Raw genomic sequence first — 16,853 nt, forward strand, 5'->3', positions numbered from 1 at the left:
CTAGAGACCTACGGTTCACCGCTGCAAGAAGGGGGGCAAGTTCCTTCGCGTACTCTGTGTAAAACTGAACTGGTATCCCATCAGGTCCAGAGGCCTTTCCTCTTTTGAGCGATTTTAATTGTTTCTCTATCCCTCTGTCGTCTATTTCGATATCTACCATTTTGTCATCTGTGCGACAATCTAGAGAAGGAACTACAGTGCAATCTTCCTCTGTGAAACAACTTTGGAAAAAGACATTTAGTATTTCGGCCTTTAGTCTGTCATCCTCTGTTTCAGTACCATTTTGGTCACAGAGTGTCTGGACATTTTGTTTTGATCCACCTACCGCTTTGACATAAGACCAAAATTTCTTAGGATTTTCTGCCAAGTCAGTACATAGAACTTTACTTTCGAATTCATTGAACGCCTCTCGCATAGCCCTCCTCACACTACATTTCACGTCGCGTAATTTTTGTTTGTCTGCAAGGCTTTGGCTATGTTTATGTTTGCTGTGAAGTTCCCTTTGCTTCCGCAGCAGTTGCATACTGACTACATATTGTAGTCAGTTTATTTTCATAGATGTAATGTAACATTATTTTTCAATAGTCTTTATTTTAAGTCTCTTTTGCTATCAGTTAGATACTCAGTTGAGCAAAGTATATTTCTGCTGCTGAATCATTTTCACATGTCACAAAATGACTAAAAGTTTTTACCGTGTGGTATTGTCTGGTAACAGTCATATACAGCAGATTTAAGTCAGAGTACATTAGTATTTGTATCTCATTTCATTTGAAATAATATAAGTTTCTGCCATATTTGCATCACTTACCTTATTGAGAATCAGAACATTCTTATCGAGAATCGTGCCATTTTTATGTACATATTTTGAATGAAAGTGGTAGCTGCAAGCACAGCATCCCAAAACAAGATAAAAACAGAGGAGATGAGATTTTTTTTCATGTATTATAAGCAGCAGAAGTACAGAAAATCAGCAAAGTGTAAGTCAAAAAACTACATTGACTGACCTGTTAACCTCTGGAAGTACAGCAGTCCCCATTACCACTAATTTTATTTTTGTAGTTATATCACTGACAATAGTTTAAAGGATAGTATTTGGCCAGGGTATGTTAGGTTGCCTTTTCATAGATAAGATAAAAAGTGGTACAAGTACTTAGTGAGTTGTTTCAAATTTCTCCAAGGCTGTGCTTTGTGTGTCTTACCACAGTCCCTGCCCCTTGGGGTTAAATGCCATCAGGAATATCACCAGTCAGACCTTTGACCCTGAAAATATCTGGATTCGTCATTAATATAGTTTATTTTGTTTATTTTTACATGTCACCTTCCTTCATCCTGCCCCAAAGATTGCTTGGTTGTCTCGCTGGCAGTATGTTTTCTATACACTAAGTCAAAATATCAAATATGGGTACATGAAGCTCACAAGGGAACATCCCCATCGCACCCCCCTCAGATTTAGTTATAAGTTGGCACAATGGATAGGCCTTGAAAAACTGAACACAGATCAATCGAGAAAACAGGAAGAAGTTGTGTGGAACTATGAAAAAATAAGCAAAATATACAAACTGGGTCGTCCATGCGTAAGATAGGCAATATTAAGGGCAATCTGAGGCGAGGAGCGCCGTGGTCCCGTGGCTAGCGTGAACAGCTGCGGAACGAGAGGTACTTGGTTCAAATCTGCCCTCCGCTGAAAATTTTGCTTTCTTTATTTTCGCAAAGTTATGATCTGTCCGTTCGTTCATTGACGTCTCTGTTCACTGTGATAAGTTTAGTGTCTGTGTTTTGCGACCGCACCGCAAAACCGTGTGATTAGTTGACGAAAGGACGTGCCTCTCCAATGGGAACCGAAAACATTTGATCGCAAGGTCATAGGTCAACCGATTCCTCCACAGGAAAACACGTCTGATATTTTGTATACGACACTGGTGACAGCATGTGCGTCACATGACAGTAATATGTTGTCGACCACCTAACTAGTACACTTGGCGAATGGGTGAAAAGTTTCTTCTACCTTGCCCGATTTAGGTTTTCTTGTGGATGTAATAATCACTCCAAATAAAGTGATGAAAACATAAGAGTTTTTCACATAAACTGAAAATAAAAAGTTAAAATTTTCGGTCGAGGGAAGATTTGAACCAAGGACCTCTCGTTCCGCAGCTGTTCACGCTAACCACGGGACCACGGAGCTCCTCGCCTCACAGTGCCCTTAATATTGCCTATCTTACGCATGGATGACCCAGTTTGTATATTTTGCTTATTTTTTCATAGTTCCACACAACTTCTTCCTGTTTTCTCGATCGATCTGTGTTCAGTTTTTCAAGGCCTATCCACTGTGCCAACTTATAACTAAATCTGAGGGGGGTGCGATGGGGATGTTCCCTTGTCAGTAGAAATTTTACTGTACATTCTAAAACTATTCCCCCCCCTCCCCCCCCCCTCCCCACACACACACACACACACACACACACACACACACACACACACATGCCACATAAGCTGTTAGCTTTACTTGTTCTGTTATTTATGTTCCACCACAGACTTAATAGATTGTACAGTACTCCACTTTGGAATAACTCAAAGTTGCAAGTATAAATAATGAAATTTACACTCTAGGACAAATAAGTTTTCATTCAAATAATTGTTAACTTTTTTGGCTGTTTTTCAACATTGGCATTGCTTGGGAACAGATTGTATTGTATTACAACAGATTAGAATGGAGAAGTAGGCCAACCTGTATAATGTAGGTTTCAGCTTCAGCATAAGAGTATTGAGATGTATGTAATTAACTATTGCCGTAAAAGAAAAGTTTGTAGATACAGAATCTCTTAATCAACATCATTGGCAAATAACAGAAACCGTTGTTGGTCAAGTGATATCAATTTACACACAAACAAAAGTGGATACCAGTGTAAGCACCCAGGGATGCTTTAATCTAAGATAGAAGGAATTGATCATAGGAAATGAGACTGTTATGGGTCTAAGTAGGTACTTCATCCAAAATACTCAGTCAAGGAACAGGACGGGGTATAAGAGAAATAATGTGTGCCCTTTGTTTCATGCAATTTGGGAGTATTTTTATTAGTTTCATTTTTATTGTGGAGATTTTTTTGTAGTATCGTCGCATCTATTGATTGAGGATGAAAATAAGAGCATTTTTTCAATGTAGTTTTGTCATGTTGAAAAGTTTCAAATTACCATGTATTGAGTTGAAGCAAATTTGACAGTGTGTATACAACCCGGAACAACTGGGAAATCTGGAAATAACCAGGAATTTTTTTCATCTGGGAGATTTCCAGGAAAAATGCGAGACTTTTGTAGAATTCTGGGAAAATTTCATTATTTTAGATTTCAGTTAAATTTTTATAATTTTGACTGCTAAGAACCGATACACTAACAAAGAATTTTATTTTATCCCTCTACTGCAGCAATAAAACATAAACGAGAGAATAACACTGAAATAAAACTTGAGTTACAAAGAAAAGGTGCCATTTGAAACAACAAAACACAGTGCACACACAAGCGTCTGCCGACAGCAAATTGTGCCACAGACTGTGCAGCACTTCATAACACCAAACAGCTTTCGATGCATCTTTTTCATGGGGCCTTGTTTCCATGAGCGTGACGTCAAAACTGTTTACATTTGAAACGGGCAGTGGGTAAATATTACGAATATTTTAAACAAGATGAATTATGTTAGGTGTGAGAATGTGCAATGTATTTCTTAAATCACGGAGCGTTAGACTCTCATTCAAAATTTAACACTGAGGACCAGGCACTTAGAAAAAATCTGGGCCGAAAAGACCAGCCATTTATGCCATTACTTAAAATTTTACTGGCACGTTTGTGTTTCATATCTTAAATGGTAACACATGCTAAGAAAGACCAAGTTTGAAAGTTAGCTTGTCATATTTCTTTTAACTCTTTCATTTATTACGAATTGTGTAACAAGTTGGCAAAAGTATTATCCTTCAAAAAACAAGTGCAAAGTGAGTTCTTGAGCAATTTCACATGTAACTGGCCTTTTTACACAAAAGTTGATGGAACATGGTTTCAGCCAGGTAATCTACAAAATGTTCAGTGCACAGCAGCGAAATTTATAACCGTGTTCATCAGAAATATTCTGCTACTAGAATTTAAGCTGTGCTTGTAGGATCGTTCCTAACAACACACTCAGAAAAAAAAGCAAAAACTTTTTGACAATAAGTAATATATGTGAAAACTTAGCCTTTCTTGTAGCTATATGTATGCATATTAAATTAAATCATTAACTTGTGTTATTTGTATATTCGCACTACTTACCAATGATATTGCTATTGCCTGACTGCATTACATGTCCTATCACTCTGAATATCTGCTGTTACTGGCTGGCGAGATGGTGTGACATGAGCTGTAATGGCTGACAAAAAGTATTCACAGTCTAGATGTCACTGCTTCGGAAGCTAATGTGCTGTATTTGGTGTTGTTTACATAGTGCTGGAAGAGATGACAATCAGGTCTAAATATTGTAGTATGGTGAATAAAAATTATTTATTCCCTTAGTTATTCTTTATATCTCCAATGTGTTGCATTTATGTCAAAGCATAAAAGGCTTCATCTCCTATGATAGTGGTTTATGACAATATAATACACATGTAGATGTATAACACATTGGTTAGCCCAAGATAGGCAAAGATTCTTGTTCTTTTAAATTGATTGACAATAGAATTAATAAATACTATAAATAAAAGAGAATAAATAGTTTTAAAAAAACATGTCTTGTATGTAGTCCAAAAACATAAACAGTGTAAAATTGCAACTCTTAGACTTTAAAACAAGATGTTGTAATTGCTTTTAGCACTAATGTAATGGCTTCAGTGTGAATTACTTGTAAATATCTGCTAAATATTGTTCATATTTTTCCTGTTAAATGTCAAAAATATTTACCACGTAAATGAAGAATATATCCTTTATGAAGCAAATTACAGATCGCCGTCGATGGTTTCCTTAGTCAGTCCTTCCAAACCTCATCTTTTCTAATATCCATTTCATTTCCTCACACTCTACAATCCACTTTCCTCAAAATTAACTTCCACCCCTCTTATAATTCTGTTAAACCATATGACCAGAGGAAACCCACAAAAGTTTTCAATACCTCCATAGCTGCTACCTTTTCACAACAAAGCCTCCCTCACCTACAGTGTAAGCACCTCGGGATGTTATATATGCATTAACATGCAGTTCCTATTCACACATACTGTATGTCTTGTTACCAGCTTTACTGATAGTAAGTGTTGTTCCCAGCAATATCCTCTTGTTATCGTGTAGAATATTTTGCCGCATGTTATGTTTAATGTTTAAGTAGTACTTCGGGAGGTGTCAAAGTTTGACAGTTTATTACACAAAGACCTGTCTTCCATAGATTTACCTAGTTGTAATGTACAATACTTCAGGTTGATCGATAGCCATTCCTTCTGCACTGTTCCTTTCTTGGGGTTCTGGATGGCTTTTCTGTCCAATACTTGTAACGTTGCATTTAATCCCACAAAAAAAAAAAAAAAAAAAAAAAAAAAAAAAAAACGGGTGTGTTAGCAGTAATACTTTATGGATACGTAAAATTCAGCATCCTGTAAGCACCTACTAACATTGGATTATGGAATAATGAATAGACCAAGAGAAGGGTTGAAATGGTGCAGGCTTTTTTTCTGTTAAAATGTTGTGTAGATCTTAATATTAGAAGTTAAACATTCTTAAGATAGGCTTTAAATATTGTTGCCTTCAAGAAAAACCTTCTCAGAAATGCACTCAACTGACTTCAGAAACCTTTCATTACTATGAGTGTCATCTTTATAATGTAAAAGGCCCTTCATTTAAAATTTGCCAGTATGGGAGAGCAAGTTCAATATTTCTTGTTCATGGGACACAAATTTTTTAGCTTCCAGTCATTTCACTCATATAAATCTATAAGAGATAGCTATTCTTAAATGTACTTCATTACATAAAAATAGCACACTACAAGTGTTCAAATAATAACATATAATTTATTTGATGATAATAAATCATTTCCATCTTATGTTCATAGGATTGCAAGGAGCTGATTCAAATGGCGAGCTTCCTACCTCGTTTCTCCACATGGGAATGCAAGAAATGCAGGATCCCTCATTCCAGCATCGTGACCGCGATGGACATCCTGTGTCCCCGCCGCTGATCCCTGGTCAGCCACTACCTCCTTTCATGGGCATTCCTCCCCCAGGAGTTTTCATGCCCCCACCACCCCTCCCAGGTGCACCATTTGTTCCACCACCACCTCCGCCCCTTTTTCCAGGTGATAGACGACCTCCACCATTAGGGCGCATGTCCTCACCACCTCCGCCCCCACATCGCTATTCTCCTGAGGCTAGAGGTGACTTTTCACCTTATGACCAGTCTCCCCCCCTTTCACCTCATGAGTATGATGACGACGATGATTCACCGCCTCGTAGGTTTCACCATAGGTCACCACCACCTCCTCCACTTGCACCTTATCCACCACCTCCACGACAACTTAGTCGCTGGGATGACCCACATTCTGGCTTTAGACCCTTGCCTCCTGTACACAGAGAAAGCCCTCGTGATTCTAAAGGTTTGAAAATTTATTTTTATTTAGTCTATACTTACAATATCTTGCATGTTAATGTTTTTTCTTATTGTATTGCTGCATGAAGGAAGGAAGAATTTTTCAAAAATTCGTCAATTCTGGAGCACTCTCGAAACTGCCACAGATTGATGACTTCTTTCCAAGGTTACTAATATTTTAATACTATTGTTACTCTCCGTAAATTGCATGTGCTAATCAAGATTTTGCTTTCTTACCTTTCACAAAGTAATTAAATGCTTAATTTTGTTATTAAAGTTGAAGTTCCTTTTATACACTGGGTTAGTGCTACTTCTTGTTGTAAATTTTTACCTTGCCAGGCTCAAAAAGTACATTGAATCTTGCATGCAGAAATCAATTGCATCACCTGAGACATGGTTTCAACATTCCAATATTCAAGTGTATACACACTTAAGAAGTTTTGAATATTTGCTTGTTTTAGCATGATTTGTACTAAATTTTTGCTCATAGAGCGAATTATTTCAATGCTTTGTGTTTGTTTCTACGTTTCTTGTTTGTTGGAACTTTTATATGCATATCTCTCTTGAATGCCAATGTAAGCAGTGTTTTATTCAGTAAAACTGTCCACCAATATGTAATAGCCTTATATCAAACAAGTCAACTTGAAAGGCTGCAGCAGACACAGGACAAAAGAACCATTCCTTTACCGTGTAAAAGAAGAGAGAGGCTTGGGAGAAATGAGACTATTAAGGGTTTATGTAAGAAAGTCATGTAGGATTGTAGGTCGATAGAGATGGGGCAGGAAATGTTGAGACGGATATTAACTGTCATAAACCTTGAAGTTAGAAGTTAACAGTGAGAACAGTCAACAAGTGCAAAGTAAAGAAGAGGAGTCCCATATACAAAAGAGAAATGTACAAGGAGAAAGGGATATAAGTCAAGTAGACCATGATACTGTAAACTGGTGGAAATGAAATTTCCACTTGCAAAATTGTGTGGTGAACTTATGTCTGAAAACAGTCTGTATCAGTAACACACAGTATTCTGCAATGAAGTGCTTTTTTCAACTTTTAGCAGTGTCCTTTAGTTCCTGTCTGACTGTGAAGTAATTTGGATTCTTGATACCACCACCCATACCACAGAACTCTGAATTTCTCAGGTTAGAACTTCCTATGTGGCACATTCTGTTCACACACCACCTATCTAATTCCAGTTTCTGCTAACTGCTCATGTCAAAATCCATCTCCCTTCTCCCGGATTTCTGTTTGGTCTCTCTTTACATGTTGTTGCTTCCCTTGTCTTTCCTTTCCAGCTTCACCGCCAGCTTTTCAACTTCTTTGCTTTCTTCCTTTTCTGGCAATTTTGGGCTTATATACTTTAATGTTTTCAGCCTGCCTATCTCTTGATCTCATACTTCTCAACTGTTCTCTGTGTCACTTCTAATTTTTGTTGTTTTCCTATCATATGTAGTGCCAACTTTTAATTTTTTTCCCATTCATCCATTTCTCTTATTTCCCTTGTACACAGGTGCTGAATCATGCTATTAAATGGCCATTGAAAGTTTTATTTACATAAATCTTTAACTAGCAAGAAGCGCCAGCGGTTAAGGCAGTGAACTTACATCTAGAAGGAGCAAAGATTGTATGGATCCTTTCAAAAGGACACATCCAACTACTTGCGTCATCCTTGTGTTCTGTCTCCAATGACCTTGTTGCCAATGGGAAATCAACGCATAATCTACCTCCATTCGTTCATTTGTTCCTGCCTTCCTTCCTAGTGGAAAGTGTCTCAGGTTTTGAAATCTGTTATTTGTGTCACCTGTTGTTTGCGCTGTCTCTGCTGCTGCCTGATATAACTTTTTTTTCTGTTTGACTTTGATTTTATTTTGATGATCCTTTATGTTATAAATACTTTTAAATAGTAAGATATGGCTGTAGTGTTATGATATAAATAACAATGTCATCGTAATTTGTTTTAAACTCATGTGACACTGCATTTTAACTTTTACTCTTTGAAGTAAGAAAATCCAAATTTAATTACACTGACATCTCTAAAAGTGCTTTTTGCCACCGTATATTTCAGGAGACAATTTATTTTCTGTCATTAGCTTTCCCTACATGGATTTTAATCAGTAGTCATGCATGCAGTTGATTAATAAATAATACACCAAGCCACAATATTATTGAAGCAGTCTTGATTTTAGTTGTCACTCTTTACTGAAAGTGACCTAGAAGTTAATTTAACTATTATTTTCACTTGTCAGGTTCGGAGGATAAATGTTATTTTCGTGTATGTGTGTTCAGAGATACATATTTTGTTCCAACTATAAAATGTGTGAGCTGCTGTTTCAGTTCACTTTGTTGCAATTGCAGAGTGAGTATGGCTGTGCCGTTCTCAGTATGCAACTAAGAAGGAAAATGAAGAGTGGTCTAATTGTCACCTGGATGTTTATTAGAAAAAGATATTCATCAAAAGCTTTTAACTGGATTTGAAGCTGGTATTTGTATTCATCAATTGCATGTGAACTTAACAAGAGTTTCAAAATGAATGTGAGAGTAAAAAAGATCTAAATAAGTTAAAGTTCACAGTTCAGTTCCCAGCTTGCTAAAGTAATATCTAACAACTCCACATGAAGATTTTAACACAGTAACATATTACTGTGTATGAAATTGGTTTGTGAAGTACTCATCATTTATAATAATATATGGTACTTAACAGGTTTGTGTTTCATAAAATATGCTTGGAATGTAGCTGCCAATAACTTGTAGAAGAGCAGATGTGTGAAATGTATAGTGACATTGGTTAGGGAAACAAGGTACTATTAATGGTAATTGTGTGGCTATATGTTAGTAAATGAGTGCCAAATTGATACTATTGCCAGCATTCTATGGATTGTTATTGCTCACCCAAGAAACATTTTTTTATTATCTTCTTTTTTATTTAAAGTTAACTCCACCTTCTACAATAGCAGTGGTGCTTACAGTTCTTTGAAACTTGCATTCAAATGTTATTCACACTTTATAACAGGGAACTTGTTGGCAATTAGTAGTCTGGATTTTACTCACAGTTCTGGCGACTTTTTGAACATTGTTTTCATTTATAACTTCCATATGCTAACTCCTACAATGACCAGTCACATCATAAAATGGATTTTGAGATTCTAGAGCACCCTGGAATGTAGCAAAGTCATTTTCTCATTAGATTATTAATTATTTATTTTTCTTAAAGGCACTTGATTGCTTCGCCACATACCAAAATGCAAAAATGGTATACCAGTATGTTTAAGTTTATGGAAGGCAGAAACACATAGGCCAAAGGCAAGGTAACAGTACTGAAAAGTTTTGGGTATTATTTTCTATACAATTTTTCAAATAAGGTATAAGTTCAATTACATTTTGATGTATCTTCATAAGAATGTTTTGTTAAATTCACTTCTCTCTGTCAATGAATTACCATGACAAACAAAAATGACTTCATGCTACATGTCAGAATATGTTAATTCTAGCCGGTTGTATAGAAATAGTTGTCACACAGCTTGTATTAAAAAAACAATCATATTTTACCCCTAAGAGATGAAATTAGAAAAGAAGTTTTTAGGAATGGAGAAAGGTAGATGAGTTTAATAAAGTAAAATTGACAGAACTGGAATAATGAAATGAAAGATGGGAGCAAAGTAATTGGGCAATTATGTAGAAGGATAGGCTTCTTAGATACTCAGGAGGTAATATATGGTACATAATGTTATTTGGAACTGAGTTCTCTCATTGACACTCGAAGAAAAGATAAATGTATGTTGAGGTTTGAAATGATTGAATGTCAGCTAATCAAGGGAAAAAAAGGAATGATTTAAATATAAGCTGACAGTGGTTGAGACTTTTGTTCAGTATTTCACCAAAGATGATTTAATAATGTATTGTATACAGTGTGTCCCTCAAACGAGTTTACACTATTTCAACGTTAATAACTCAAACAAAAATAACAGAACCTATTGATCTTTAAGTAACTTAGGTGGTCATGACATTACTGATGATGTTTTACTGTTGAAGGTGTACAATTTGTTCCTGCAACATGGGAAGGTGCTTGACACCTGTCACTGTTCCTTAAAAATAAATGGCCATACAAGTCCTCTTGCAGACGTACCATACCACACCACACTGATAACCCAGAAAGATTAACAGTTCATTCTTCCACAACACATGGATCATCTCCTGCCCAGTACACACAATTATGACAATTGATGGTCCCAATAAGTTTAAATGTCGCCTCATCAGACCAAACAATGACGTCAGTCACCTGTTCATCACCACAGATCCATTCACAAAATTTGAGGTGGCTATCTGGATCATCCGCACTCATTGTGTGAAGCAACCTGGGAAAGTAGGATTTTCACATTGTTCGCTTTAAAATGCGATGACTACTTGATTTGCCTGCACCTGATTCATCTGCAGCTTTCCGTATTGACTTCTTTTGGGATCTTGTGACAGCTCCTCTTTTGTTCTCTACTGATTTCTTCCTGCCACACCATCCCTTCTGAAGATCATGCGCACGCCCTTCCCTTTCAAATTTGTCTCATAATTTCATTATTTTCATACTTGTTGTGGCACTGTATCAAACTGTGCCCGCTATTTTGTCTGCACTTCGTGCATATTTACACTTTTCCAGTAATACTTTACAATCCACTTTTCCTTGCTCCAAGACAAGTGTCCAGTCATCTTGTTTACATGTAGTTGCTAGCAGTTGAAATAAACAAAAGAAAAACAAATGACTGGCTACACACACTAGTCATGAGAGCACCATATAATCACAATTTGTTGAAGTTATTGTTAATTCCTCTCCAGTTATTAAAGTTCAGAGTGTAAACACCTTTGTGGGGAAACCCTGTATTACAGAGTACCAGCGGAACAAAACTGTCTGTGTTCAAATGGAAGGTCTACGTAACTAATATTACTGTTGTTATGAAATTACAGATAAATAGTATAGAATTCACCACTATTAGTCACAGGCCAGATGGATTGGCTATCACGAACATGAGTGATGGCACACTTTCTCAACAAATGCACTATGGTGAACTTGCACCTTCAGAAGATATTATGATGTTCCTTTAAAGTACTACAAAAACTGACTCAAGATGGTGATGATGATGATGATGATGATGATGATGACGATGAAGAATACAGACATAATTCCAAATACTTGTGATGATACAACAGAAGATTGCAACCATTGGCAATGAACCACATCAGTTGGAATTGATCTGTTTTAACATGATCAAAGAAGAAGGGAAGTAGAAGTTTGAAAAAGAGAAACCTTGACAAATCATCCACATCATCTCCTATCTATGGTTTGGTGCAAAACATGTAGATGCATGTTTTATGGATAGATTGGTCTCCTAAGCCACTAATAGCATGTACATACGAGGTGTGATTGGGAAGTTTTAAGGATGGGCCTGCAATTGTACAAAGGTGATACTTACATGCTACTGTGATGAATCTCCTTCAGAATAGTCCCCTTCTGACTGAACACACTGACTCCAATGGTGTTTCCGCTTTTGGAAACATTTCGGGTTTCCCTCCCCCCCCTGAAGTGTGTTAAGGACGCTCTCCGTATTTGCCTGGATGTCTTCAGTGGAGTCAAATTGCTTCCCTTTTAGTGAAAATCTCAGTTTAGGAAACAGGTAGAAGTCCACAGGGACCAAATCAGGCGAATATGGCTGTTGTAGAAGCACAGGAATTTTGAATTTGGTCAAAAATTCAACAATGGAGAAGGCACGATGAGCCAGAGCATTGTCGTGGTGTAGCACCCGACTCCTGTCTTTCCACATTGCAGGCCTTTTCTTCCGCACCTTATTCGCACAAACGCTCAAGGACATATTTATAGTATTTCTGGTTAATGGTCTGTCCCTCAGGGGTAAATTCATGATGCACAATACCAGTAGAATGGAAAAAAAATCACCAACATTGTCTTCACGTTTGACTGACTTTGCTGTCCTTTTTTCGATCGTGGTGAACCTGGAGCCTTCCACTGCACTTTGGTTTCAGGATCATATCCATATACCCATGATTCATCACCTGTAATTACCCTATTCAACAAATCTGTCATTTTTAGTCCAATTAATCGGTTCTTGGCACACTTCAGTTTGGCATTGTCTCTGGTCACTTGACAACACTTTTGGAATGAATTTTGCGGACACTCATTGGATAAGTCAAGTCAACGCATGTTCAGATCTTCAGTTAAAATTGACTGAACTGCATATAAAGTTAAATTGTTCATCAGCAATCTCCCTAATTGTAAGTCTACGATCAGAGTGCACTGTCGCGAACTTTCACAACATTTTCATTCGTTTTTCAGGTGGAAGGATGGCTGGACTGTGGTTCATCTTCAAATGATTTGCGGCCATTTTTAAATCTGTTTAACCAGACAAAAATCTTTGACTGGCTCATACAATTATCTCTAAAGGCTGTTTTTAATAGCTTGTAAATCTCAGAAGCTGATTTCCTGGTTTTAAAACAAAATTTCACACAAACTCGTTGCATCGTTTTTACATCCGTTTTCACACAGACAGAATCTGGCAACAAGACCTAACAGACTCGCACTCAACCAGCTGCCACAATGAACTGAATAAAGGAAATACAGTTTCCTGTCAGAGGATGTTCAAGGACAAGGCAATGACTGACTCCCCACCCTCCGTGTACCTGCCTGCCCAACCAGTAAGCAGTAGGGATCCATTCTTAAAACTCTCCAATCACACCTCGTATGCAATAATATTGAGAAACTATAGATGAGAAACTTGCTTGGAATTGAATGACCACTGTCAATGATACGACATTGTACCTATTGAACGTCCTTTTGTAGTCTAAAAAGCCCTAGCTCTCAATCCATTACTACATTGTGCCTCTCTTTCTTTTGCATGTGTCTGTATCTCTTGGAGATGTATGCAGTTTTTACCTTCTTAAATATCTTATTTTAAAGTTATTGATGTGAGCAATTATTAGTTGAATTATTATTAGTTTAAAAGTGTGCTCACTAGCTCTGTCATTTTCAGTTACATATTCTGAAACATTTGGACTGCACTATGCATGTAAATGAACAGTTTATTTTAAATTTTCAGGATCAGCACTGAGTTCTGGTCATTCATCAGAATCATTGGATAAGTCAAGTCGACATAGTGGAAGAGTATAGCAGTGGTAGAATTAGTTGAAGAAATTCCTGAAGAAAGTTCCTTATATGGAAGAATGGTTATTAGTGATACATCCAGATATTGATGATGCAAACTATCATGTGCTGCAAGCCAGTTACACAACAAAATTATTTTAAGTGGTGATCAGACATCCATTAAATGTATCAGCTTATATTCTTGTGACACATTTCCAGGAACTTTATAACATAAATGTTTCATGTCTAAAAGTTGCTGTTACTGCAGCTGTTGAGATTTATAAGAACAACAACATTCATTCCTTCGTTGAAAAGAAATAAATTTGTGAATCTGGCCTTGCATTGTTTTAAGATGCTCATAGGCTGTTGCATATTGTATTGATACTGGAAGTGTTGCAAGAATAACCACCCAGGAATTTTAACTGTGATGCAGATCACTTCAAAGTGTTTTTTTGAAAGTGTGTATGTGTTGGAATATACACTTTCAGTTTGCCATTAGTTTTAAAATGTGCCTTGTGCTACCTAAAGTTGCATTGCAGTTAAATAATACATTGAGTTTTGTATGACTGAAGTTCTGTGTTGTTGGATGGTGTAAAATTTGAGAGAAGTTGGTTTGTTGTGGGCATGTGTTGTGGAATATTTGTAGCTTTCAACTTGTCACATGTATGAAATAGAATGAAATATTGCGTCCTGTGGAAAGCCTGTCTCAGTGTTAATTGGTAGACAGTACAATATGCACCACATCTCTCTGTATCATCTAAATAACTTTCCATTGCCCTGAAGATTGAGTATACTTTTGCGATATCATAGCTGTGACTTGTATTGAACAGTACAAACATGTATTTTTGTTATGTTTTTGACACACATTAACTTTTTGTTCTTGTGCAAAAAATTGAGAGCACCCTTTCTGTATTACTTTATAAACACAACAGCAATTTTGAAAGTTTCTGTTATAGGTGCTACTGTTTTATACTTTTTTTAAAATAACAAAATAGTTTTTATTTCCCCAATTTTAATGAGATTGAGATTTTAGTTTTTGTTGTTCACAGAAAATATAATAAAATATTGAATCAGCGAAGTTAAATGTGCCGGGAGGTCACAGATTTTGGTGATAATATACAGACTTGAGCAGCATTATATCAGAATGGCTATACTTTCATTAAAAGGGATGACATGATTTTTTCACTTGTTGAAGTATAAAACAAGTGTTTGCATGTTGAACATCGTAATTGATACATTGTGCTGTATTCTTATTTCGTGAGAGTTTATTTTGATAAGTAACAAGCTCTTTTTGTGCATTCCCTCTTATGAAGTTTAAAGAGAATGTAAGATTCAAGAGGATGTACATGCAGAAAAAACGTGTTTTTATTATGTCACATCACTAGTGCTGTTGAAACATGCCATATTTTCAAGAAAACTTAATTGTCCATTTTTGGCTGTAACTATATTCCAGAAAATGATGATAGAAATTTGAGACCTGCATCTTGTAATTATGTTGTTAATATTTATTGTAAATTCTTGTATATAATTTATGCTGAATGAATTTTATGTTCAACAGTTGCCGAATTGGATGATAAAGAATTGTTGTGGGTGTTTATGTCATTTTGAAAACATACATAACATGGGGAAGAAGTTAACTCAGCCAAATGGAATGTTTTAGATCATTCAAAACATCTAAGCATGTGTGTTGAGGTGATTACAATCTAATTACGTGAAAACAGTGAATAGCCTGTTCCTCTAGTGAAGACTGTACATGAAAAATTGTTGTGTGTATGTTTTTACATGAATTTCTTGTGTAAATAGAATATTATATTGTTTATAATGGCCTGTTTTTTATTAAAAAGTCTCCCAGTGTGACCTGATTTGTGTTGATTTGATTGGAAAAAATATGAAAGTGAGACAGCTCATTAATTCATTTCACTGCTAGAATGTCACAGAAAAGCTATTGAAAAGAAGTTTTTTCTTGAAATGAAATAACGTAAGTCCAGGACGGAATAACAACAGTATGGAAAGGATAGATTGCTACTTATCATATAGAGAAGGCACTGAGTCTGACAGGCACAATGGGAAAGACAGCAAAAATATTACAGCTTTTGGACAGTGTCCTCCTGTAGTCGAAAACAGACACACATTCACACAAGCGTGAGCCACTCACACATGGCCGCTGTCACTGGGCACTAGGGCCTGACTGCTGGGTTCTAGCACCCCGAGAGAGTAGCCTTTTGTGTGATTGTGTGTGTGGAGGGGGGGCGGGGAGGGCAGCGGGGGGGGGGGGGGGGGTGTACTGCAAGAGAAAGACTCCCTTACCCAGTATGCTGAAGGTCTCAGAAAGGCGCTCACGTACAGTTCCTATCCCGCAAACCTAGTCCGCAAACAGATTTCCCTCATCATATCCCTACACCCACCTCATCCTACCACCACCCCCAAGAATTAGCTACAAAGAAAACCACCTTACATCACCCAGTACCACTTCTAACTGAAACTGAACCACATCCTTCGTCAGAGCTTTCATTGTCATTTCCTGAAATGAGTGATTCCACACAAGATCCTTCCCACCCTTCCTAAAGTAAATGATCCATTGCCCACACAGCCTACATAACATACAAACCCCTTGCCTCACGCAAGACCTGCAGAGTGCACACACCCCTCACATCCTGTTCCAATCCTGTCAAAAGGTTATCCTACCCCATTATCAGAGGCAGGATCACATTCGAAAGCAGTCATATATTATTCCATCTTTGCTGAAGTAGCACAACTTTTTATATTGGTATTACTGCCAACCAACTGTCCGCCAGGACGTATGGCCACCAACAAATTGTAGTCGAGAGCAAGGTGGACCACCCTGTGGCCCAACGTGCAGCTGAAAATGACATGCTTGATTTCAGTGGCTACTTCAGAACCCAGGTCCATCTGGATCACCCCCCTCCAACACTAGACTTTAATGGGAGTTATCCTTACAACACATTCTCTGCTACCGAAATCATCCCAGCATAGACCTATGCTAACCTGTTGTTCCCACACCCAACTGTTTATGCCCCCTGTGTCCTGTACCCTCCTCCAAATACATGTGCCCTCATCTCACTGTGCACCGTTCTCTGCCAATGCACCCACAGGTGTTTCCATCTTCTCCGCTCCT

At 37.3% G+C, this 16,853-nt stretch overlaps 1 protein-coding gene across 3 annotated transcripts in view; it reads left to right on the forward strand.

Moving 5' to 3' along the window:
- The window catches only part of LOC126092542 (transport and Golgi organization protein 1 homolog), a 158,229-nt gene extending 142,690 nt beyond the window's left edge, over window positions 1–15,539 (forward strand). For 2 of the 3 annotated variants that reach the window (XM_049908195.1, XM_049908196.1), the window contains 2 exons: window positions 6,053–6,592; window positions 13,674–15,539. In XM_049908195.1, coding sequence (XP_049764152.1) covers window positions 6,053–6,592; window positions 13,674–13,744 — 611 coding nt within the window. In that variant the 3' untranslated portion in view covers window positions 13,745–15,539. Of the gene's footprint in view, window positions 1–6,052; window positions 6,593–8,937; window positions 9,063–13,673 lie in introns of all 3 variants that reach the window. The other variant, XR_007521353.1, reaches the window with a different exon arrangement.
- The last annotated feature ends 1,314 nt before the right edge of the window (window positions 15,540–16,853 follow it).

The sequence above is a fragment of the Schistocerca cancellata genome, chromosome 7 (genome assembly GCF_023864275.1).
Source record: "Schistocerca cancellata isolate TAMUIC-IGC-003103 chromosome 7, iqSchCanc2.1, whole genome shotgun sequence".
Taxonomy (NCBI): Eukaryota; Metazoa; Arthropoda; class Insecta; order Orthoptera; family Acrididae; genus Schistocerca; species Schistocerca cancellata.